This window comes from Vipera berus (assembly GCF_964194415.1).
Source record: "Vipera berus genome assembly, chromosome: 8".
NCBI classification, from domain to species: domain Eukaryota; kingdom Metazoa; phylum Chordata; class Lepidosauria; order Squamata; family Viperidae; genus Vipera; species Vipera berus.
This window is the reverse complement of record NC_138211.1, coordinates 23,673,756-23,697,823: the sequence shown is the minus strand read 5'-3', so window position 1 is coordinate 23,697,823 and position 24,068 is coordinate 23,673,756. Positions and strand designations below refer to the sequence as shown.

Sequence of the window (24,068 nt, the reverse complement as noted above, 5' to 3'; positions counted from 1 at the left end):
ATTCCGGGCAAAATATGAAAGCTCAACATGCTCCAGCCAGGAACTGGGGAAGAGGGCGGTGGGAACCACGGCCATCTTCAGATGCACCCATCAGGAAGGCGGCACCATTGACACCCGATGACCTGTACCCAGGAATGGAGAGAGAAAGTTTCCGTATAAGAGGACGGAGGCAGATGGAATGAGTCTAAGAAGGGAGGGGGCAGTGGGAGTAGGGAAATAAATCCCCAGGGGGGGGGGTCCTGCTTTCCATTAAAAATCTGGGGAAATCTTAAAAGCAGCAGTGGCAGGTAGGAGAGTCCTCTTAAAGCTCCGCTACAAAGGCAGGCAGCCCTAAAGCTGCTGGTGAGCCTTCTGCTTCCGAGGGGGGAGGAACACGGCTTCTAACAAAAAGCACACACATATCAGAAATTGGAATCTATTTAGAAGCAACAGGCCTAACCGTTCCAGATATCCCAAGAAAACTACCAGGAGAGGTAGTCCTGGCTTCCTGCTCAAGCAAGTAAAAACCTGGGCTGGACAGACCCCTTGGTCAACAGCAAAGTTCTGTCCAGGACACCAACACCAACTCTTACCCCTGTAAACAACTGTACCAGAAATTTGTCAACAGAAGCAAATCTGCAAAATACCGTAATTGCAAAAGTCCATCAAGCCACAACTGGCCTGTTGTACAATGCTCTTCATACTGCAAATGGGCACTTCTCCTGAGACAAAAGTTGCTGCATCCAACATTGTTGCTGGAAGGGATGCCCCCAGTTCCAGCCTTTCCCAGGTTCACCCAGAAAGGTGGAAGAGGATGCTCCTGTCTGTGGGTCTCCTACCTGCACACCTGTGTTGGGCTCACAAGAGTCAGAGGTGGCTGGAAGAACAAGGAAAGAGAGACTTGTTCCCAGCTATCAGTGCAGTTGAAGAACCGCACAACCCACCTCACCACCAAATGTCCTGCTCCATTGGTGCCCTGTTGAAAGAGGAGCAGTGAAGAGGGGGGCATTTTGCTGAAGGCCTGCACACCACAGCTCCCAATGAGTGATCTGCGGTAATAAATTTAATGGATGACCCTCAAGGCATGCTGAATATCCTCTGCAACAGTCTTGCTCACCAAGTGGCAGCTTCAGAGCTTTAGCTGTTTCTGCTTACGCCAGGAAGGCCTTTTGAGCTCACCCAGAGGACCCCTTCCCCTTCCAGATTCAGAGCCTTTGTTCAAACAGCCCCAATTTGTGAATAAGGCAGCACTGACCTGGGCATCCAGTCCGGCTCCTGCCTTGGGTTCATATGCTTTGGCCATTGCAATGGAATGCAGCCCTGAACATAGAACAGGTCTGGGGGGAGGGAACCAACTCTCAGGCCAGGGATGCTGCCTTGCGTGTCGGGGGCAAAGCTGTCCTTGGCTGGGCAGCAGCAGCTGGCCACCCATGCTTGGGAATTGGCACTATCCAATTGACTATCATGGCCTGAGGCCACCAGCTAAGGTTTTTTGCCATTTAACTCAGTAGTCCCAAACCTTTTTTTGGGGGGGGGGAAGAGAAAATGGCTCCATGTGAGTGGCAGGGGCGCACACTTGTACACACAGCTCCATGTGTGCGAGCAGCAGGCACTCGAACATACACGAGTACCTGCCACTCGGGCACATGGGGCTGCGCCTGTTTGCTGGCCTGTCACTTGCACAGCCCAGTTCCAAACTGGCCACAGTCCACTACTGGGCCATGGCCCAGGAGTTGGGGACCCGATTTAACCTTCACATTTTTTATTGATTGATTTGAAAAATCCTATTTTGCCTAATTATTAATCATTGATTAGTATGATGCAAGATTTCCAGAGCATGTTCAGATACTCACTGCAAACCACATAGCGAAGGGTCTGCCAAGTATCCCTTGGAGAGAACAGGTAAGACTCTATTTTCTAGCACTCTTCTGCAGTTGCATATTGCAGAGTAAGATCAGTAGCAATTGACAGCTGTCTTCTGAGAAATCTGAACTACTGATGTCTGCTGGCCTTCACCTGCCAGATCCCAAGACAACTTTGGAAGCTTTTGGCTTTCCCAGAGGACAGATCAAAGGCCACACAATTCAGTGAAATAATCCCTCCTAAATCAGCTCTGACAGCCACCTTTTTTGTTCTTCATACATCCAGTTCCACACCCACAGTCCAGACTTCAGAACCCAGGCACCGCCTGGAGTGAAACTTGCTGTGGTCTGGGGAAGGACATGCAGCAAAGAAGCCTGGTGCCCTATTTTCAAGGAGCAAAAATAGCCTATTCTCAGTAAGAAGTGACACATCTAGAAGTTCTTCAGCCAGTCCTCCTCACAACTCAAAACAGGTAGCAGAAACACACTACCAAGGGTAAATGAATTTGTGCAGAAATGATAGGCATTTTCATGTCTCTCTCCACAGAAATATAACTAATTACAAATGAATGAAGTCACTGGAGAAAATCAGAAATTAGAATTACAAAGGGTCTCATTTCGCATCAGCTGCTATTAAGACACAATTATGGAGGTCACGTGCATATTTTGGGCACTTTTTTCACTTTGGGATAGGAGAGGATCACAGCAGCAGCACGAGAGGAATTTATTGGGCTTGAATGCAGGTTTTGCATCTTCCACTAGGCTGTTCTTCTGCACATGGACTACATGGGATAGTTTAGTCCTTCACAGGGTTTAGAGCATAGCTGTAGAAAGATTAAGCTTAGATTGATGTTTTTATAAAATCCAGAATCCTAAAAAGAGAGAATCGGTAAAAAAACAAAACCTAGCTAGTTATTTCAAGAAACTCCTTTGATTCTCTCTTCTTAAACCTATGAATTATTCCCTTGGAACAAGGTGCCATTATCTAGGGCAGGGGTCCCTAACCTCCAGGCTGTGGCAAGTGAGCACACACAGCTCCATTTGCGCTCACACAAATGGAGCTTCACACATGCGCAAGAGTGCCCACCATTCATGCAAATGGAGCTGCATGCACAAGTGTGTGCATCTGCTACTCGCACAGAACCATTTCCTCTCCTCCCCCTCACCTCTGGTCCGCAAAATCGGAAAGGTTGGGGACCCCTGATCTAAGGAAGAGGAATCCAAGACCTAATAGACGCTAGCCTGATTTTCTTTGTGGGTGCTTCCTTCTGTCCGACACAAAAAATGCTTTATTACTGCTCACTAATTTTGGCACAGCACAGTCGAGCGTGAGAATTCCAAATCACTGATGGGAGCAATGTTTTCCAAGAACATGCAAGAATTGAGAAAGATCTTAATAGACAGAAGGACGGATATTCTCCGAGTCAAGCCAAACACTTCCAAGAATTGTTCCTGTTTGTTTATGCCTTTGGGTGTGTTCTGGAGCCTGGTTTGTTGAAAAACCTTTGTCAGCAGCCAAGATTAGCTGTATCAAGGTTAGGGTTAATTTTAGTTTATAATTTTGCTTTACTGATTCTCAGCGATGCCCAAATTATTATTTGCATGAGATCAAAGAGAAGACAAAATTCCTTTGCTGTTACAGGTAAGATTCTGGGTATCACTGCATAGAAAGTGAGAGAAGCAACCATAAAGAAGTTCAAGAATGGCTGATAAGAGATATAAAGGCAGCCTTATCGAAGGTCCAGCACTGCCACTTCTTGTTCCATGATGGTCACATGGTTGCAAGTCTGAAAGAGAAAAAAGAAATCCATGAGAGTCTGGAACAACATGGAGACTGAAGGGCCAGGTCCTTACCTGGAACCCATGGCTCCTTCCTTGGAGACAGGGCTGTCCTGCCTTTTCCTAAGCAGGTGGCGGTTCCCCTTCCCCCTAGAAGCCGCCTTAGACCCAACTTTCTGGACACTTTTTTGTCCAATTTTCAACATTTCCTTTCTAGGGAAAGTTGCTGAGAAGATGGTTGTAGAGCAGCTCCAGAGAATCCTGGAAGAAGCAGATCTATATTCAGGCCAGGGGATAAGAAAAGCAGAGGTCGTGTTCTTCTGGCGGGAACGGAATGGGGTTCTTAACCTCTTGGCAGCTGTTGATGCCATCAACCATGGCATCTTTCTGATTGGCTCCAGAGGCTGGAAGTGAGGAGCATTGTGTTGTGCTGGTTCTCTTCTCTCCTCTGCAAGCAGTTCCAGTCAGTATGGGGAAGAGGCCTTGCCCTCAAGCCCCGGTTTTGTGGGTTTCTGTACTCCCTCTACTCTTATTTAACATCTATATAAAGCCTCTGGGTAAGGTCACCCAACAGCACCAGATGAGGTACACAGACGATGCCCAGCTCTATATTTCCATTGTAGAACCTCCAAGTGATGCCATGGAGGTCCCGTTTTGGTGTTTGGAGGCTTGGATGGGGAACAACAGGCTTCAGCTCAGCCCTAGAATGACTGAGGTCTTTGGTTTTTGGGGTCCCTGCTTCCAGGGACTTTCCATCTCTTGTTCTGGATGGAGAAGTGCTGCCCCAAATACTTCTGGACCCCTGGCTTTTGTCTGAGGAAGTGGCAGCTGTGGCCAACAGGACTTTTGTATAACTTTGTGTTATGTGCCAGCTACACCTTTTCCTAGACTGGGAGGCTCTGTTCAGAGAAACTCTTGTAGAGCATCTGGAAGCCAGGGCTGATGCAGAATGCAGGGGCACAGGGCAGTAATGACCACTTCTCGATCAGCATGCATTATACCTCTACTTCATGAGTTGAATTGGCTGCCACTATTATTCCAGTTTCAATTTAAAGTGCTGTGATGACCTGCAAAGCCCTTTGTGGCTTGGGGGAGGACCATCTTTCCCTGATTATGTCTCCCATCCATTAGATCTGGCACAAGGGCCTGTGAGGGGATGGTATCTGGCCAGCCCAGGAAGAGAGCCTTGGTGTCTAGGTGCACTGAGAGATCAGGTTGGCCTCCACCCTACTGGGTTTGTGTAATGCCTGAAGGACACAGTTCTGCCACTGGGCTTGGGGATCTGGATGACTGGTAAAGCCTGTACAATGGTTATATTGATTGTTGGTGGTGATTTGTTATATCTGAGTTGCTGATTGTGTTGCATGGTTTTTATATTGCTTTTAGTTCTTTTATGGTTTTTTTAATTGTAAGCTGCTCAAAGTCATGAAGATGAGATGAGCGGCCGCATAATTTGACATAACAAATAAATAAATTGTGGCGCAAAAGGAATTGTGGATTCTAGAATTTAGAATTGGCTAAACATTTTACAGGATGGGAAACTGTTCACCTTCCTCACTGGCTGCAAAGTTCAGGCACATGCAACTTACTCAGAGATTTTACTCCTTAAAAGAGCAGACACAAAACCAAACATGAAACAAAACAAATTTCAAAATCAAGGGGATGCCTGGTGGTAGATCAGCTGTTGAAATTCAGAGGCGTTTCAGAGAAGTGACTGGAATTTATTTCCATTTGACCCAGTTTAGCTCCAGATTAAACAATCTGAGACGTTTATTCTATGATATATCAGGGGTGGTTTTTATTGCCAAGAAAAAAAAACACTTCCTAATAGCACTTTGATTTGGAGTCAAATCTATGGCATTTTGACACACTTTTAAGAAGCTTTGGAGGTAGAAAATTTAGAGGGGAGGTGGGAAGAGATGGAGAAAAGTTGTTTCCTGACCTGAAGAGGCAGAGAGTGTTTCACCATTGAAATCCCACTGCTTTATTTATTTTGAAATGCATCAGGTTGTCCAACTCCAATGCAACACTGAAGGGATCAAATCATACAATGAAGGAAAAAACCTCCCCACCCAAACGCCAGAAGAAGAAGGGCAACCCTGGAGGCAAGACTCGCCCCGCGTTCCAGGCCAAGGCCTGGGGAAAGGCCTTCCCTGGACTTTCAGAGGGAGGCCTGGGAAGCAGCTCTTGGGTACTTACAATAAAGAGAGGAGGATCTTTGCAGTGGGGATGGAATCCTTTTTGTCTGCAGGAAGAGATCTCCTCCATCCCATGGTCTGTCAGTTTAAAGAATCCAGTCCTAGACAGTAATTGTGGACAAAATCAGCTGGCTCCAAATGCTGTAAATGGCCTCAGAGCCAAGAACAGTATTAAGTTCAAAGAACAGACGGAGAGTGTACCTTGAAGAAACTTGTCCAAAAACTGAACAATTCCTTCCTACCTACAAAACCAGAACCCTGCTTATCTACAATATGGACCATTCTTTATAATTTTGCCCTTCTGTGCTCCCAACCTTGGCTAAGTTTCCCCCAACAGGTAGACTGGAACAGAACTAGAATTTCCACAGGATTTGAACAAACTAGCCTCATTGAGCTGCTTAAATTCAGCTGAGGTGTCTCTGAATCACAATCTTCCCCAATTTCATTAGTAATTCAGGGAGGCATAGAGTGCATCTGAAATGTGGTACTTGTCCCTTAAAGCAATATGAATAGAATAGAATAGAATAGAATAGAATAGAATAGAATAGAATAGAATAGAATAGAATAGAATAGAATAGAATAGAATAGAAGGATAGGGATAGGGACATCAAGGTTGAATCGCTAAAATGCCTGCTAATTTCTATGGCTAGTCAACTTGCCATAGAAAGAAGGGCGAGGGGTGGAAAGCATAGGGAGGAAACGGGATTCCAACAAGCCGTCCACAGACCACAAGAGCCAAGGTCACTAACACAGGCATCTGATGGAGAAATGGATTGTTCTCATAACAAACCAAACAGATATGATTGGGCAACATGAACACCTAGTGGGTGGGAGTTAAAGGAAACTATTGCTAATTAGGTGTCAGAATCCATTTATATCCCATTCATAAAACTCTATCTGTATGTTTCTAAAATCTTATACCTCCCCCTGGATTCTGCCATTTTTCCAAGGAGGAGAAGAGAGGATGTGTATTCAGCCTGCCGGGAGGCTGTCTTCAAAGACCAGGGGAAGAACCTTTGAACTGAGAACAACAAAGGAAGTGGGGGGGGGGAAGAGATCTGGTTTGTATCTCCGATTGGAATCTCTAAAGGAAGGGAGCAATTGTCGTGAAGACATGAGAGTTCCATCTTTCCCATGGAAGGATTTGACACCTGAATTTTAATTGATCCAGGACAAACCAGAAGGCTTGGAGGGAGGAGGTTCGACCCGGGGACTCTTTAAAAAAGCACCAAGCTGTAACACAGTTCAGATCCTGTCTAGTATTCCCATTACCAATCATGTTTCAGTAAAAGCTCCTTTTGGACAATTCCTGTTTCAAGAGTTCGTTCTTTCCTGGGAGGTGGATTGGGGTGGGTCCTGACATTAGACAGGATCTGCAGTAAGAGTCAACCGGGAAGGAAAACCCCTACCGGGGGACTTTGCAAAAAATACAATGTCTAACAACGAAGCAAGGCAGGAGGAAAGCCCCATGGAAAGGGAGTTTTCCCCTCAACCGAAACCCCACCAACGGGGGGAAGCCGAAGCATCAGATTCCTCCGGGGAAGAGGCGGCAGAGACGCACGACCGCAAACCACGGTGGTCGATGGGCGCTGGAAGGAAAAGTGAGTGGGAAAAGGCATCAAGGAAAGTGACCCTGAGGCGGGGCGGCCACCAACCGGGATGGAAGCAAGAGATGGAGAGCTCCCTGCATGCCAGTGAAGAAGAGCGGGTGCTAGAAAAACCTATTGACCTGATGAAGACAACCCTTAGCTCACTAAGAGGAGAAAGCTGAGCATCGCAGCCGCAGCAGCGCCTGGGGCCGCAACTGGAGAGACAACGGAGGGGATCCTGTACCTGCAACACCAGGGCCGTCTGCTGAAACAAGGTTTGCTGCCTCAGTAGTACCCCCCCCAGAACCACAGACGGGGTCCAGGATGAGGGGCAATACCGCCTGCGATGCAGACAACAGTCCAGGCAAAGACCTCCACCTCTGGAAACAAAATTCAAGGGGGAGCCACCACGCTTGGGGTTTTTCCTAACCCAAGTCCTCAGCTATATGGAAGAGTACGGACGGGACATCCCCAGTGACAAAGCCCACATCCGTATTGTGCAATCCGCCCTGGACGGACCGGCTGCAGACTGGGTGGTGAACCTACATGACTCCAACGCCCCAGAACTCAACGATTTCAACCGATTCATGTCATCCTTGAGGCGGCGGTTCGAGGATCCTTTGGCTGATCATAAGGCCCGGGAGAGAATCAAAACGGTGAGGCAGGGCAGACGGGCGGTGGCTGAATATGCCCAAGAATTCCGAGCCATTGCCAGCAAGCTGAACTGGCCAGAAGATATCCTCCTTAGCCATTTCAAAGACTAAACTACGACCTGTATGATGCTTGCCTGCCTTGAAGAGACCCACACCATCTCGACGACTGGTATGTCCTGGCAGAGGAAGTGGAAATAGACCTACTGAAGAGGCACCGTCGGGGGAAACCATGGGGCCGGCCGCCAAACGAACAAACACGTGAGAGGGAAAACCCACCGTCCACAGCTAAAATATCAACAGGCTGTTTCAAATGCGGGAGAGAGGGTCACCGCGCCGCAGAATGCCACTCAAAAATCCCCCAGCGTAAATCAGAGGCATCACCTCCCAAGAAACTAGGGAAGCCCCAAGGCAACCCAAAAGAATCTTCCATGAAGGGGACAGAGGCTGTAGAGTCCACAATCCCTGCCAAGAATGGGGATTGGATTCCGGCCTACACCGCAGGGGCAGTGGATACCTCGGAAGACAGCTCAGAGGGAGAGCCTTTGGTAAGTGGATCCGTCCCACCCATCCTTAATACAGTGACTATATTAGCTTCCTCTATGCCTGAAGCCGTCAAAATAAAAGCCCTAATAGACTCTGGTTGCACCCGCTGCCTTATCAGCTCAACGGTGGTGGGGAGACTCAGCATCCCAGTGAGGAGACTAAAACAACCAATCTCCTTTAGCCAATTAGATGGGTCAATAGCATGGGGGGACCAGCTACCCTAGCCACTTTACCAATTCACCTATCCCTGGGGTCTCATGAGGAAGACATAACGTTCGTAGTGGCCCCAGGCATGGAATGCCCAATGGTTTTAGGACTGGAACAGCTGAAGAAATGAAACCCCGGGATAAATTGGAGGACAGCAGAACTCAACTTCCCAGAGGGGGAACTTAGGAATTTAAAACCCAAAAGCACTCCCTCAACCCCAACAGAGGAGTCAGCATCGGTGGGGGAAGAGAAGGGGTTACCAGAGATACCGGAGGAATACAGGGACCTTGCTGAGGTTTTCAGTGAGGAACGGGCAGATGAGCTTCCTCCCCACCGCCCCACAGACTGCACCATAGAATTCAAACCTGGGGCAAAGCTCCCAAAGCCCAGGATGTATGCCATGAGCCCAAAGGAAATGGCAGAGATGGAAAGATTCATAAAGAAAAACTTAGAAAGAGGATTTATTGAGCCTGCCAAACCCAAAATGGCCGCCCTGGTCCTGCTCAGGGAGAAGAAGGACGGTTCTTTCCACTGTTGTATAAATTACAGAAATCTGAACACAATTAGTGAATGTAATCTGTACCCACTACCCCTAATGAAGGATATGCTATCCCACCTATCGAAAGGAAGGATTTTCACTAAACTAGACCTGAGGGAAGCATATTACCGCATTAGGATTAAGGAAGGAGATGAATGGAAGACTGCATTCAACTGCCCATTGGGTTGCTACCAGTTCAAAGTACTGCCATTTGGACTGCAAGGGGCCCCTGCAGTCTTTATGCAAATAATGACGTGCTAAGAGAGCACCTATATAAGGGGGTCCTGGTTTACCTAGATGACATCCTGATATTCACTGAGACCAAAGAGGAACATATCAACCTAGTCAGAGCAGTCCTGAAAAAGTTGCGGGCTGCCTACCTATATGCTAAATTATCTAAGTGTGAGTTCCACCAGGAAAGAATAGACTATCTGGGATATTGCATATCCCCAGAGGGCATCGAAATGGACCCTGAGAAAGTCAGGGCAGTATTAGAATGGGCACCCTCCCCCGCACACAGCTTCCTGGGATTTGCACATTTCTACCGCCAATTCATCCCTTCATTTGGACAAATAGCCATGCCCCTCACAAACTTGTTGAAAACGAAGGGGGGGTCCCCCGTGAAACCCAGCCAGCCTCTGAAGTGGACCATGGAATGTCAAGCAGCATTTGAAAGGCTAAAGAGACTTTTTTCTGCTGAACCTGTCCTGAGACATCCAGATCCCAATAAACCTTTTGTAATATAGGCAGATGCTAGCAATGTAGCAGTGGGAGCCGTATTATTACAGGAAAATAATAATAATAATAATAATAATAATAATAATAATAATAATAATAATAATAATAATAATAATAATAATAATAATAATAAAAATATTTAATTTGTATACCGCCCTTCTCCCGAAGGACTCAGGGCGGTGAACAGGGCAATAAATACCAAAAATACAAAATAGAAAAATTAAAAACAGATTAAACCATAGTGCCCAAATACAATAAATAAATTACTTAAAAACAATAATTAAAACCCCAAACCCATCAGACCAGGCCGGCTTGTTCAAACAAATAGGTTTTTAGATCACGTTGGAAGGAGCGAAGGTCGGGAGCCATCCGGAGCTCAACTGGTAAACGGTTCCACAGGTCAGGCGCACCCACAGAGAACGCCCTCCCCCTGGGGGCCACCAGATGGCATTCTCTGACCGGTGGCACCCTGAGGAGGCCCTCTCTGTGGGAGCGCACTGGGCGGACGGAAGTTGACGCCGGCCGCAGGTGTTGCTGTAGGTGCTCCCTTAGGTACTCAGGACCCATGCCATGTAGGGCTTTATAGGTCATTACCAGCACCTTGAATCTCACCCGGAAGGCAACTGGAAGCCAATGCAGTTCACGGAGCAGAGGTGTAACATGGGAGTATCGGGAGACCCCCAACACGACTCACGCGGCTGCATTCTGCACCAGTTGGAGCCTCCGAGTGGTCCTCAAGGGCAGCCCCATGTAGAGAGCGTTGCAGTAGTCTAACCGAGAGGTCACAAGCGCATGAGTGACTGTACGCAAGGCATCCCGGTCTAGATAGGGCTGCAACTGGCGCACCAGGCGAACCTGGGCGAAGGCCCCCCTAGTCACAGTTACTATATGATCTTCTAAAGAAAGCTGTGAATCTAGGAGGACTCCCAAGTTGCGAGCCCTGTCTACGGGGGGTAATAACTCACCCCCCATAATAAGAGATGGAATGATCTGAGTTTCCCGAGATGCTGGCACGCACAGCCACTCAGTCTTGTCAGGGTTGAGCCAAAGCCTGTTCCTCCCCATCCAGACCCGGACCGCTTCCAGGCAACGGGACATCATGTCGAGGGCATCACTGGGGTGGTTTGGGGTCAAAATGAAAAGCTGGGTATCATCAGCATACTGATGATACCCCACCACGAAACCACGAATGAGCTCACCCAGCGGCTTCATATAGATGTTGAACAAGAGGGGAGAGAGGACCGACCCTTGAGGAACTCCACAAACGAGAGGCCTCGGGGCGGACCTCTGAACCACTGAAGGACCGTGCCTCCCACTCCCAATCCCCTGAGACGCCGCAGCAAGATACCATGGTCGATGGTATCAAAAGCCGCTGAGAGGTCTAATAGGACTAGGACAGAGGAACAACCCCTGTCCCGAGCCCTCCAGAGATCATTCACCAGAGCGACCAATGCCGTCTCCGTGCTGTGCCCGGGCCTGAAACCCGATTGGTACGGGTCCAGATAATAAATGATGAGGAGGCGTTGCAACCATGTTCGAACAAGCCTGGTCTGATGGGTTTGGGTTTTAATTATTGTTTTTAGTAATTTATTTATTGTATTTGGGCACTATGGTTTAATCTGTTTTTAATTTTTGTATTTGGTATTTTGGTATTTATCGCCCTGTTCACCGCCCTGAGTCCTTCGGGAAAAGGGCGGTATACAAATTAAATTAAATAAATAAATATACATCCAGAAAACTCATGGAAACAGAACGTTGGCCCATATGGGAAAAGGAGGCTTATTCTATAAGATGGGCATTAATTACATGACGCCAGTTCCTAGAAGGAAATAAAATCCCCTTCCAGGTCTGGACAGACCACAAAAACTTGGAAGCATTAAAAACACCCAGGAAACTCACTCCTAAACAAGCCCGCTGGTCCCAACATTTTCACCAATTCAATTTCACTCTCAAACACTTACCAGGGGGGGGAAGAGAATTTCCTGGCAGATGCATTATCTCGCATGCCCCAATGTAACAGCACACAGACCACTGACTCTAAACCACTTGTGCCTGAACAACAACTGGCAGCACCAGTCACCACCAGGGCTCAAATAAAAATGAAGCCGAAGGTGGATAGCCAAACTGGAATAGAATTCCAGAAATCTTTGGAAAGTGATGAATGGTTCCAGAAAAATAGACATGTGTGCACAATTAAAGATGGACTACCCTGGGTGGGTGAGAAGTTATACATACCTGCCAACCAAAGGATCAATTTCATGCAACTGTGCCATGATACAAAATCAGCAGGGCATTTTGGGTTTGTAAAAACCTTACACTTAACTAAAAGGACATAGAAAGCTATGTGGGCAGCTGTCAAATTTGTGCGATGGGCAAGAGGCTGCAAGGGAAATCGCCAGGACTGTTACAACCGGTGGCGAACCCCTCAGCCCCATGGAAAGAAATAGCCATGGATTTTATAGTGGAATTACCAGAAAGTAACGGGAACACAGTAGTCTGGACTGTCACAGATCTGTTCTCTAAGCAAGTGCATTTCATACCTTGCCAAAAGATCCTGACCGCAAAAGCGTTAGCAAAACTTTTCGTACAGCATATTTACAGATTGCACAGGGCACCACAACGCATCATATCTGACAGAGGAGTGCAATTCACGTCGGCATTTTGGAAAGAATTTTTATCCCTTTTAGGAACCACCCAAGGACTGACATCTAGTCATCACTCTCAATCGAACTGTCAATGTGAAAAGGCTAACTCAGTGCTGCAGCAATATTTAAGATGCTTTATTAATTTCCAGCAAACAAACTGGACGGACCTACTGCCTTTCGCAGAAGTGGCATATAATAATGAAATCCACTCCAGCACAGGTTACACTCCTTTTCAAGTAGCTACCGGTCAAAGTTTCAACCCGATGCCAGAAGTAACCCCAACCAAACAGGTAGTTCCTGAACTGAAAGAGTGGATTGCTCAATTGCAAAACATCTGGCCAATCGTTAGGAAAGCTTTAGATGAAGCTAGACAAGCATACAAGACACAGGCTGACAAAAAAAAGAGTAGATCCCATACCATACAGGGTGGGAGAGATGGTATATTTATCCACAAGATTCCTTAAATCACTACAACCCTGTACCAAAATATATTGGTCCTTTTCCAATTAAAAGAATCATAAACCCAGTAACAGTTATATTAGGACTACCGAAAATCTTACACAAATACACCCAATTTTTCACTGCAGTCTACTAAAGAGAGAACAACAGTCACCCCTGCGAACAAAAACCCCACCACCACCACCTCCCATCATGGTGGAAGGAGAACAACATTTTGAGGGGAAGGAAATCCTAGATTCCAGGAAACACCATGGAGCAAGTGGCTTGGAATGGCTTGGAAACACCTCCCCTGTTCAGAAAATGAGTGGGTCAATAAGCACCACATTAAAGCACCAAAGTTGCTTAAGAGGTTTCATACAGAATATCCGAACAAACCGAGCTAACATTTATATTTTATTTCCTCTACAGATGGACCTATCTTTTTTCTAAGGGGAGCAGATTGTCAAAATCCATTTATATCCCATTCATAAAACTCTATCTGTATGTTTCTAAAATCTTATACCTCCCCCTGGATTCTGCCATTTTTCCAAGGAGGAGAAGAGAGGATGTGTATTCAGCCTGCCGGGAGGCTGTCTTCAAAGACCAGGGGAAGAACCTTTGAACTGAGAACAACAAAGGAAGGGGAGGGGGAAGAGGTCTGGTTTGTATCTCCGATTGGAATCTCTAAAGGAAGGGAGCAATTGTCGTGAAGACATGAGAGTTCCATCTTTCCCATGGAAGGATTTGACACCTGAATTTTAATTGATCCAGGACAAACCAGATGGCTTGGAGGGAGGGGGTTCGACCCGGGGACTCTTTAAAAAAAGCACCTGTCTAGTATTCCCATTACCAATCATGTTTCAGTAAAAGCTCCTTTTGGACAATTCCTGTTTCAAGAGTTCATTCTTTCCTGGGATGCGGATTGGGTTGGGTCCTGACACTAAGTAAAATTTCGTGCAGGAAAACCAGAGCTGGTTTTGTTTCTTCAGTTTCGATATGTGTATTCAATAAAACTTATCTTTTATGGTCTTGTAAAGTCTTGGAGAGTACTTTTTTTGGATTCACTTGTTGGACAGCTCACAAGGAATAGGAATGGGAATGGGAAGAATAAGAATTAGAATAAGAATAAGAATAGAACAGAACAGCTTTATTGCTCATTCACACAAGGAATTTTTTTTTGGTGCAGTAGCTCTCAGTATATATGCAAAGCAACAGAATCATCATCATTAATCATCCCAATAAGAAAGGGGGAGTAAAGAAGATAGTAAGTGATAATACTACGTATCATATGGGTAAATACACACAGATATTAGACAGCACTGTAAGAATTAGGTGTTCAGCAGACTGACGGCCCGAGGGAAAAAGCTGTCCCCACGCCCAGCTGTTTTGGCATGCAGTGCCCAAGAGCGCTGCATGTATCGAGGGGAGGGATTTCTGTCCAGGACGTGAAGGGTTTTTGTAGTCCCAAATGCAGCCCTGTGATCTTACTCAATCTCACAACCAGATTGGGATAGACGCAGTCCAATAACTTACTCTTGATACTTCGGTGAACAAACAATAGCAATAGACTCTGGCAACATCATCTGATAGGAGCAATGGGTGTGCAAATCCACACTGGAAAGGAAAGCCGTCTGAGTAGGATGAGTCTGAAGGAGAAAAAAAAGGGGGTAAATGTTAACATGAAAGAAGAATCGGGGGATTTGGGGTATGTTTCAGTTTCACTCTGCTTATTATTTTTCCATCCTGTTTTTTAAAAGGCCAAACAGAAATTTTCTTCTGTATTTTCTGGAGATTTTTAAGCAGTGTTCCTTAATATATTGCCGGATTTTATTCTCAAAAATATAGTTTTTGTGAACAATTTTGAGACACTTGCACATTCTTATTTACAGATACCTTGTGCATATAATGAGAAAAAAATCCAAAATGTGGAAAATATGAACTTCTAAAAATATGAACAAGGAAATATGAACAGTTTTGTAAACTGTTATCTAAATTCCCATAAGTGGACTACTCAGTGGGCAGAAGAGGCAAGATTCCCAGGAGGTCCCTCCCCTCCCCCGCTAAGGGCATGGAAAGTGCATCTACTGGAAGACCCAGAGGCAATCCACTTGGGGGCCCTCCTCTGAAGAACAGCTTCTGGGAGAGAAGCCCAGAGGGACTGTCCAGGGAGAGGCTCTGCAGCCCCCCACCCCCACCCCCGAGTCTTCCTCTGCCCTGCAGCCATTCTCTCTCTCGGGGAGAGAACGGCTACAGGAGACCCGCCCCTGGGCAGGTTTTGGATCCTGGGAGGGCCTGGGCAAAGGAGGCTTACGTGGATCCATCCCAAGGTGATCAGGCTGTTCTGATCCTGGATTAAGAAGAGCTCCTCCTCACTCTCAGTGTTGCAATAGTCAGGACCTCCATGCTGCTTGGGAACAATGACGTGGGTTATTGTGAATTCATTCCTCATCTGATGGGGGAGAGAAAGAAGGCCAAATGTCAGGAAAAAATAGCTTTTTCAGGTAAATGGTTGGTAGGCAGGCATGGGAATATGGCATCCTCTAAAACAGTGGTCCCCAACCTTTCCAGCTATGCGGACCAGCAAGGGAGGGGGAGAGGTACAGGAGGCCCCCTGCTCACGTGAATGGATCTTCACGCCCGTACGTGTCTGTCACCAGTGCAAATGAAGCTACTGCTTGTGTGGCCTGATTTCGAACAGGCTACAGTTCACTACTGGGCCATGGCCCAGGGACTGGGGACCTCTAGTCTAAGTAGCTTGGTTTTAAAGTTTTTCCACAGGAATTCAGATGCACAATTTGGCTGTAGCCTTAGGAGCAAGGACACCATCTCTTCCCTTGGACTCACCTCGCCCTTTAGCTTTACCTGTACCTAGTGGCAGCAGCTTTTGAGAAGCCCTTCCTGGATTGCCTGCCTGTAAAATAAGGCTTTAATTGCTGAATTACATTCTTTTCCCCACTACCCCTATGTGATACAGGAACTTGCAAGCCAGGCAAAACTTCCAGATTTGACCAATCTCCCTCCTGCAGATGGCTGGGTCAATCTGCTAAAAGTGTTGTGTGAAAACCTTGAACTGACAAACTGACAAACCATGATTGCGATAAGACTGAAACTTGAAATATAACAATATTTAATAATTTAAGAATATTTAATAAAAGGCACTAATTTATATAAATTAAGACATGTAAATAATGTATGAAATTATGAAATTTAAAAACTAGATAAGTTGTGTACTTATGAAACTAAGCGAAAGGGAAGAATGTAATAGATTGACAGAAGGTAGTCATACCTTGTGGAATGGAATTGAGGAATACAAACAGGAGAGATTTAATTGTGAATGAAAGGATTAAAATGTCAGAATGAAGGAACTGGGGTCATCTGTGGATATATATTGAAATACAAATTCATATGTTGGTGATAGCTGCATGTGGAGGGTGATAATGAAAGGATGAGTTTTGGGAAGAATGGTATAACCGTATCTTGAAAGCTATATGCAATATGGCAAATGAATCTGAAAATTGATTTACTAAAGACAAAGGCAGTTGTACTTAATGGGAAACAGAGTGAACTGCAAATTATACATAAATAACAAAAATAGTGCAATTGGAAGAATTTGTGAATTTATTAAATGCGGGGTAAAGGATGGAGAGCTTTTTAAGAAAGTAGTGCACAAGAAACAGGTGGTATGTGGTCCATAATGAAGAAGCTTGTCAAAAGAAGCCTGGGCACAAGAGCATGCCTCTCTTCACTTGAGCTACCTGGAAGGGAGAATTCTCATGTCAGGAGAAACATAAACGTTGAATGCAGTGAGAAAGTGGTACAGGTAGTCCTTGACTTACAACAGTTCATTTAGTGACCATTCAAAGTTACAACAGCGCTGAAAAAAGTTTAGTTATCACCATTTTTTACACTTATGACTATTGCAGCATCCCCCTGGTCACCTGATCAAAATTCAGATGCTTGGCAACTGATTCACATTTATGGCGGTTGCAGCGTCCCGGGGGGGGCACGTGATCCCCTTTTGCAGTTTTCTGACAAGCAAAATCAATAGGGAAGCCAAATCACAAAATAGGGCAAAATTCATTTAACAAATTGCTCACTTAGCAACAGAAATAACGGGCTCAACTGTAGTTGCAAGTCGAGACTACATGTATTTAGTTGTGAGGTCAAACAAAAAGAGACACCAATGGGTGAAGATTTTGAAACCAGTATAGAAGAAGCATGTTGGTTTGAGTCACATAAAGAAAATGGTCGAGGACCAAATCCCAAAACAAACGTAAGCAGCAGCCAAGAGTGACTCTGTTAAGAGGAAGCGGAGAGTCAAGAACACCTTGGCTGCAGAGGATGAGAGCCGCAAGAGTAAGAGACGAGACGTCTCAAGTACAAAAGTCAGCAGGTGAATTAGTATCGGGATGCAATGGAAGCAACGTTTTGCAAACACAGAAAGTTAGCGACGAAAGCCTCTAAAGTTCTTCGGAGTGCGGGGGCTTCCCCGGTGCAACAGACTTCGTTGCAAGCTTTGCTCCCTCCCGCGCCTGCTCCGGCACTGACTCTTAAGGATTTACAGGATGCCTTTGAAAAGCAAACACAATTAATGTCAGATATGATGGAAAAGCTGGAGGAGAAACTGGAGGAGAAAATGGAAGAGAAATTGGAAGAGAAGTTTAGGGCAATGAGGGCAGACATCTTGTCTACAATTGAAAGTGTGGCTGTATGTGTGCAAAGTTTGGATGAAAAAGTGGAGGATCTTAGTCAAAAGAACTCTATATTAGAAGTAAAAGTATTAGAGAATGAAAATATAAGGGATAAAATGGATGGAGACTTGAGTCTGGTCCAGTACCATCAGATGGAGTTTGCTATCAGAATCAGGGGCTTGAAAGAGAATCCTAAAGAAGATTTAAAGCAGCTGATCTCCGAGGCTTTGGAAGTGGTACTGGGCCAATCAGCAGCTGAAATTGAGGGAAGTATAGATAAAATCTTTCGTGTGAACTCATGGATTGCAAGGCAGAGGAAGTTACCTAGAGATGTGGTGGTTTACTTTACAAAGAGAGCAATTAGGGATGAAGTTATTCAAGTTGCTTATGACACTAAGTTTGTGGTTGCTGAGCAAGAAGTTCCGGTTTTAAAAGAGATTCCTCCAAAGATTTTAAGGAGAAGGAAAGATTTTGCCTTCCTAGCACAGGAACTTAAGAAATGTGACATCAAGTTTAGATGGGAGATCCCAGTGGTACTGGGCCAATCAGGTGGTGATGCACGAAGGTAAAAGACACCGTCTGGTTACACTGACTCAGGCACGTGATTTTTACAGCAAAGTTTTAAAAGCAACCCCTCTATCACTTCTGGAAGCTGTAAAGGGATATGGCGAGGGAAAGCCTCAAGATGCTGATGGAATACAGACAGAGGAGAACGGTGCTGGAGGGGATCAAATTACAGTTTCATCGGCAGTTGCTGGAGAGCAGAGGATGACGCGTGCCGCTTCAAGACGAGTGAGACAAGAGCAAGAACAAGATCAGCAGAAAGTTATGGAACCTCCAAAGCGTACTTACAGTGAAGCTGTGGGAGGGGCACGGCCTAAGGAAGTTAAAGGGGTCCTGGCAGACGTGCTCCAGAAGCTTCGGGATGCCAAGAATGGCGACTAAGTTCCTAACCTGGAATGTTAATGGATTAAATTCACCACAGAAAAGAAAGAAAGTTTTTCAATATTTAAAACAATTTAAGACTGATGTTATCTGTTTGCAAGAAACGCATATTAGGGTTATGGACCAAAAGTATTTGTTGAACTCAAGGCTGGGCACGCAATTTATTGCTTCTGCAATTAATAAGAAAAATGGAGTGGTTATCTATGTCAAGAGTACTCTGACAGCGGAACTAATTGAAGTAGATAAACAAAGAAGATATGTTATGATAGATTTGCTGTTAGAAGGCAAAAAAATGCTTTTAGCTGGACTGTATGCTCCTAATCAACAACAGACTGACTTTTTTAGTTTACTACATACAAAGATTACCCAGTTGGATTATAAATCTTTTATTTTTATGGGAGATTGGAATGGTGTCCTGGATGTACAGCTGGATAAATCTGGTTTCTTTAAGCGTACCCCGAGTCATGCTAGATTGCCTAAATCTTTTTTTGAAATGAGGGATGATCTGGAATTGCGAGACATTTGGCGAGATACACACTTACATGAAAAGGATTATACTTTTTTTTCTGATAGACATCAATCTTTTTCTAGGATTGATTTTATATTACTGACTAATGATTTTTTTTCTAGGACTAAGAAGATAAAGATTTGTGCAAGAACTATATCTGACCATAGTCCAGTCTGGTTAGAGATCAACAAGGACAATAGAGATAGGCGCTCCTGGTGCATAAATGAGAATTTGTTTAGAAATCAGAGAAATGTGGAAGAATGTAAAAAGCAGATGAAGGATTTTTTTGAAATTAATATGAACAAGGATACCTCTATGGACATGGTTTGGGATGCTAGCAAAGCCTATATGAGAGGGGTGTTAATATATATGAATAATAAATACAGACGTAATTTGGAAGTTAGAAGGAAAGAACTGGAGAATGAAATTAGGGAAAAAGAAAAGGCCCTAATTTTGAATCCATCGGATGTGAAGATTAAGGAGGTCATTAACCTGCTAAGAGGACAATTTGATAAGTTGATGGCTGATCAGGTGGCAACTAACCTACGGTTTGCTAGGCATAATACTTTTTGCAATGCCAATAAACCAGGTAGGTGGTTAGCCTACAGGTTAAGGAAAAAACAAAGGGCTTCTAATATAGATAAAATTGAATACAAAGGAAAGGTTGTGTTTCAACAGGATCTTATCAAGGAAGCCTTTGTGGATTTTTATTCCAAATTATATGTTAAGGAGAAGATTAATGAAACAGATATTGATGTATATTTGAAGAATGCTAGCATCCCGGTTCTCACACAAGAACAAAAGGAAGAGATTAATCAACGTTATTTTATGGAGTGGAAAAAGTGGATTGATTATATCCAGAACAAATATGGGACTAAAAAGTTTCATTTAACATTTGAATAAGTTTTCTTTTCTTTTTCCTTTTTATATGTAATATTAGTATTGCTTGTAGTCATTTCATGAGCTAGAGTGTGATAGAATTAATAGTTTATTGTTGTTAGCATATGGATGTTTATGATTGTTCTTTGTTTTTATACCTTGTACTTAGCTCTGGGAAGTCGGGGGGGGAGGGGGGAATGGGGGGAGGGATAGGGAGGGTTAGGTAGGGGTGGGTCGAGGGAGGGGGGATTGTTAAAGATAAAATGTACTGTAAAACTTTTCAATAAAAAAAGAAAGAAATAGACAGCAGTGAGTTGTGCTGGTGTAAATTCTTCCCATCTTCTTTAATTTATTTTCCTATTGCTTCTTACTCTTTTTCTGCACTTTGCATAATGCTGTTTACATTATAGCATATATGTTGTTAGTGGGGCTCATTGGGGAATTCTGGGAGTTGAAGTCCACCCATCTTAAAACATGCTGAGGTTGCGAAACACTGAAATATTGGATTTCATCTTGTAGCACTCACACAAAAAAGAAAAAAATGTTTAAAAGAAGCCCAATTTCTATCTAATTTCTATTGCTTTTATGTCTGTGAAAAAATATGTTGTTGTCCTTATCTCAGGCACAAAGAAAACATGGAAGATAGAGTAACAGGGTTGAGGGGACTTTGGAGGTCTAATCCCCTCCTCAATTAGGAGACCCTGCACCATTCTGGACAAATGGCTCTTCTTAAAAACCTCGTCTCAGCCTCTTTTTTTTGTATCTTGGTGACCAGAACTGGACATCTGCTTTCCCTGAGTTTATAGTTACCATTTACAATTCACTCAGTTAGGAACTTCTGCCATAACAACATGAGATCGTGAGTCATGCTTAAATTACAAAAATCTATTATGAAAGGCAAGAGTTTCTAAAGTAACAAGATCTTACAGTTCTTCCGACTACTTGGGCCTGCTTCTGTCTCATATACTTGCATACTTCCTTCAAAGATGAATGGTGAGACCTGTATCACTATTTAGGGTATATCCAAATGATCAAGTTACCATTTCAGGAGACGTCACACAGCCTTGAGGATTTATGCCATCATCTTACCAGTTTCCCACAAAGGATCCCACATGTCTCCACACCTCTGGCTGTATTTGCATCTGCCAACTGCAGAAATTTATGACAGAGCTCCCTGGGCACAACGATGTGGCGAAGACCATCTATAACTGCATCTGTAAGGAAAGAGCTAAGTCACAGGGTGTAACAAGCTGAATTCCAATGTAGCCATTTCACCAACTTGCTAATTTGCTAGGTAGAGAGTTTTATTCATCACAAGCTCTGCCTACAGCCCACAAAGCATAGTCTAGCAGTCTCACTTGATATTTGTAAAACAGGGGCAAGAAAAATGTGGACTTGAAATTTATCCTTTCAGAGGGCCAAGCATTATTTTAACCAGAGCAAACTCCTGCCAAAAGTGGTGAGAATAATCAGCTAACCTATTGCTGCGCTGGAAATCTTTTTCCAAAGTGGTTTTGTGCTATTCCAGCTTTTGTGTTTTTTAAAAAAACTTTCAATAAAAGTAAATATTGCTAATCTGTTACAAAAACAGATCACTGCAGCAGCACCATCTACAACCTAGAAACTTTTAGGGGGAAATCTGAAAACCTTTTGGTGGCACGAACGCGGGCAAGGACCATTAATGCCAAGACCCTCTATTTAGTTAGAGGTCAGGGTTTTCCAGTTAACAGCTGAAGACCGTCACCTTGCCAAGCTTTGAGGAAAAACTCTCTCCAAGGCCAAATGGCACAACTCTTACCCAACTTGATTTCTCAGAAGATGAAGCATGGTGGGAAACAGGATGGGCCTTCATTTGGAGAATCAAAGAGGTCCCCTCTGACCCCAGTGGTTGTTTCTAGGCCACCTTGCTTAGAAGGCAGACAGCAAGAATCAACTCTGGGATAGCGGCACAATGCTAGCTAGCTATAAGGCTGGTTGGAGACTGTCATGGGAGGCAAAGAGAAGCACGTAGAAGAATTTTTCAAGCAGATTTGACTTTGGGAGGATTTAAGTTTTGGAAAACAACAGATTTCAGAAGGCAAAAGAAATGCCAAGCAATCCAGATATTCTGCTAAGAACCTTCCAGTTGATTAGAATTAGAATGTTAAATAGATCAAACGTTGTCATCTTAAGCATTCCCTCATCTGTAACAAAGGGATTGGATTGTGCAGGGACAGGGGATTATTTTGAGCCTTGGGAGCCAATTCTGACAAGACTATCACTGCATTCCCTAGAAAGTGTACCAAATTCATTCCAAAACATACTGTTTTCTGAGTTCCCCAAAGTGCCAGGTTTTAGAGACCTGTCCACTATGGGCGGCTTTGGTAGTCCACTTCCTCCAGCGGGGCTCAAAGGTTGACCAGCAGACATAAGAGTTTGGGGGTCAGTGGGTAGCTTGAGCACACCAGGTATTAAGGGACCCTCCAAGAGGCCAGGAGTTGCTGTCCCAAATTGCTGCACCACCCTCAGGCGCTCTTTCTCAAGCTCCTGGCGCCTGATCATTTCTTCAAAGGCTTGGAACTGCTCCTGTTCGGCCTGCTGTTGCTTCATGCGAGCTACTCTCTGCCTCTCCTCCTCCAGCTGTTGCTGTAGGGCCAAGCTGTGGGCAAATTCCTCCTCTTGCTTCTTCTGGAATGGTAAGAGAAGAGTCACCAGATCATATGAGAAATGACAGCAGGAGCAACACTCTTTGGGCATCTCTTTCCCTAGCAGCAAAATCTGGGTTAAGAACTGAGCAAGATTTGAGGAGCAGAAATTATCTTTGGGCGAATTTGATCCAATAGTTAGAACAGGCGAACAGAACAGAATAGAATAACAGAGCTGGAAGGGACCTTGGAGATCTTCTAGTGACTAGTCCAAACCCCTGCACGAGCAGGAAACTCTATCCCAATTCAGACAAATGGCTGTCCAGTCTCTTCTTAAAAACTTCCAGTGTTGGAATATTAACAACTTCTGGAGGCAGGTTGTTCCACTGGTTAACTGTTCTAACTGTCATGAAATTTCTCCTTAGTTCTAGGTTGCTTCTCTCCTTGGTTAGTTTCCATCTGTTGCTTCTTCTTTTTTTGTAATATATTTTATTGATTTTTAACAAGACATAAATCACTCAATAACTGGGGAACAGTGTGTTGTCTGGGTTGCATTTGTAAAACAAACCTTAACAATTAATTTCTATAATCTATATTCCATATATTAATTTTAGTTGATTTCCTCTTTCCCCAAAATATCCCTTTTTGCAAACATTGAGTTAATACAATTATTTTGATAAATAACAATTGAGTATATAATTTTTCCAATATTCCTAAAAATAATAATCATATTAGTATATTTCTTTTCAGTCATTTTGATTGCTTTATCATAAATACTGTTACAATCCTTATTTTAGTTTATTTCTCCCATCAAATTCTAGATATTCTTTCGTGAAAATTTTCTCAACGATTAATTACATTTACATTGACAAATTTCTATTTTTCCCATATAAGCCATCTCACACTTTTACATTTCTTAAGAAATAGATAAAACAAGGAAAAGAGAGAAGAAAAAGAAAAATGAAAAAAAGAAGAAGAAAAGAAAGCAAGAGCAAAGGAACATAAGAAATAACATACTACTTAAAATATATATCCCTCCTAGGTTAATATATATTTATTTCCTCAATTTCTTATTCTTTTAACCATAGTTAAGAATATATTTAATCTTTAATCTTTAAACATTCAATAGGTCTAGTCATCTAATCCCTTAACTCTGATTCAAAACATTTTTAATACTTTTCTTAAATTCAATCACATTTAAGTATCTAAAACATTTCCTTTATTTAAGTCGTTTCAGCTCTTTTTTTTTACA

At 44.0% G+C, this 24,068-nt stretch overlaps 1 protein-coding gene across 1 annotated transcript in view; it reads right to left on the bottom strand.

Moving 5' to 3' along the window:
* Window positions 1–212: 212 nt before the first annotated feature.
* The window catches only part of STAMBP (STAM binding protein), a 39,705-nt gene continuing 15,849 nt past the window's right edge, over window positions 213–24,068 (bottom strand). Inside the window, exons 5-10 of the mRNA XM_081334064.1 lie at window positions 22,496–22,859; window positions 21,282–21,406; window positions 15,481–15,618; window positions 14,703–14,815; window positions 5,820–5,919; window positions 213–3,628 (exon numbers count right to left, since the gene is read on the bottom strand). Coding sequence (XP_081190190.1) covers window positions 3,572–3,628; window positions 5,820–5,919; window positions 14,703–14,815; window positions 15,481–15,618; window positions 21,282–21,406; window positions 22,496–22,859 — 897 coding nt within the window. The 3' untranslated portion in view covers window positions 213–3,571. The remainder of the gene's footprint in view (window positions 3,629–5,819; window positions 5,920–14,702; window positions 14,816–15,480; window positions 15,619–21,281; window positions 21,407–22,495; window positions 22,860–24,068) is intronic.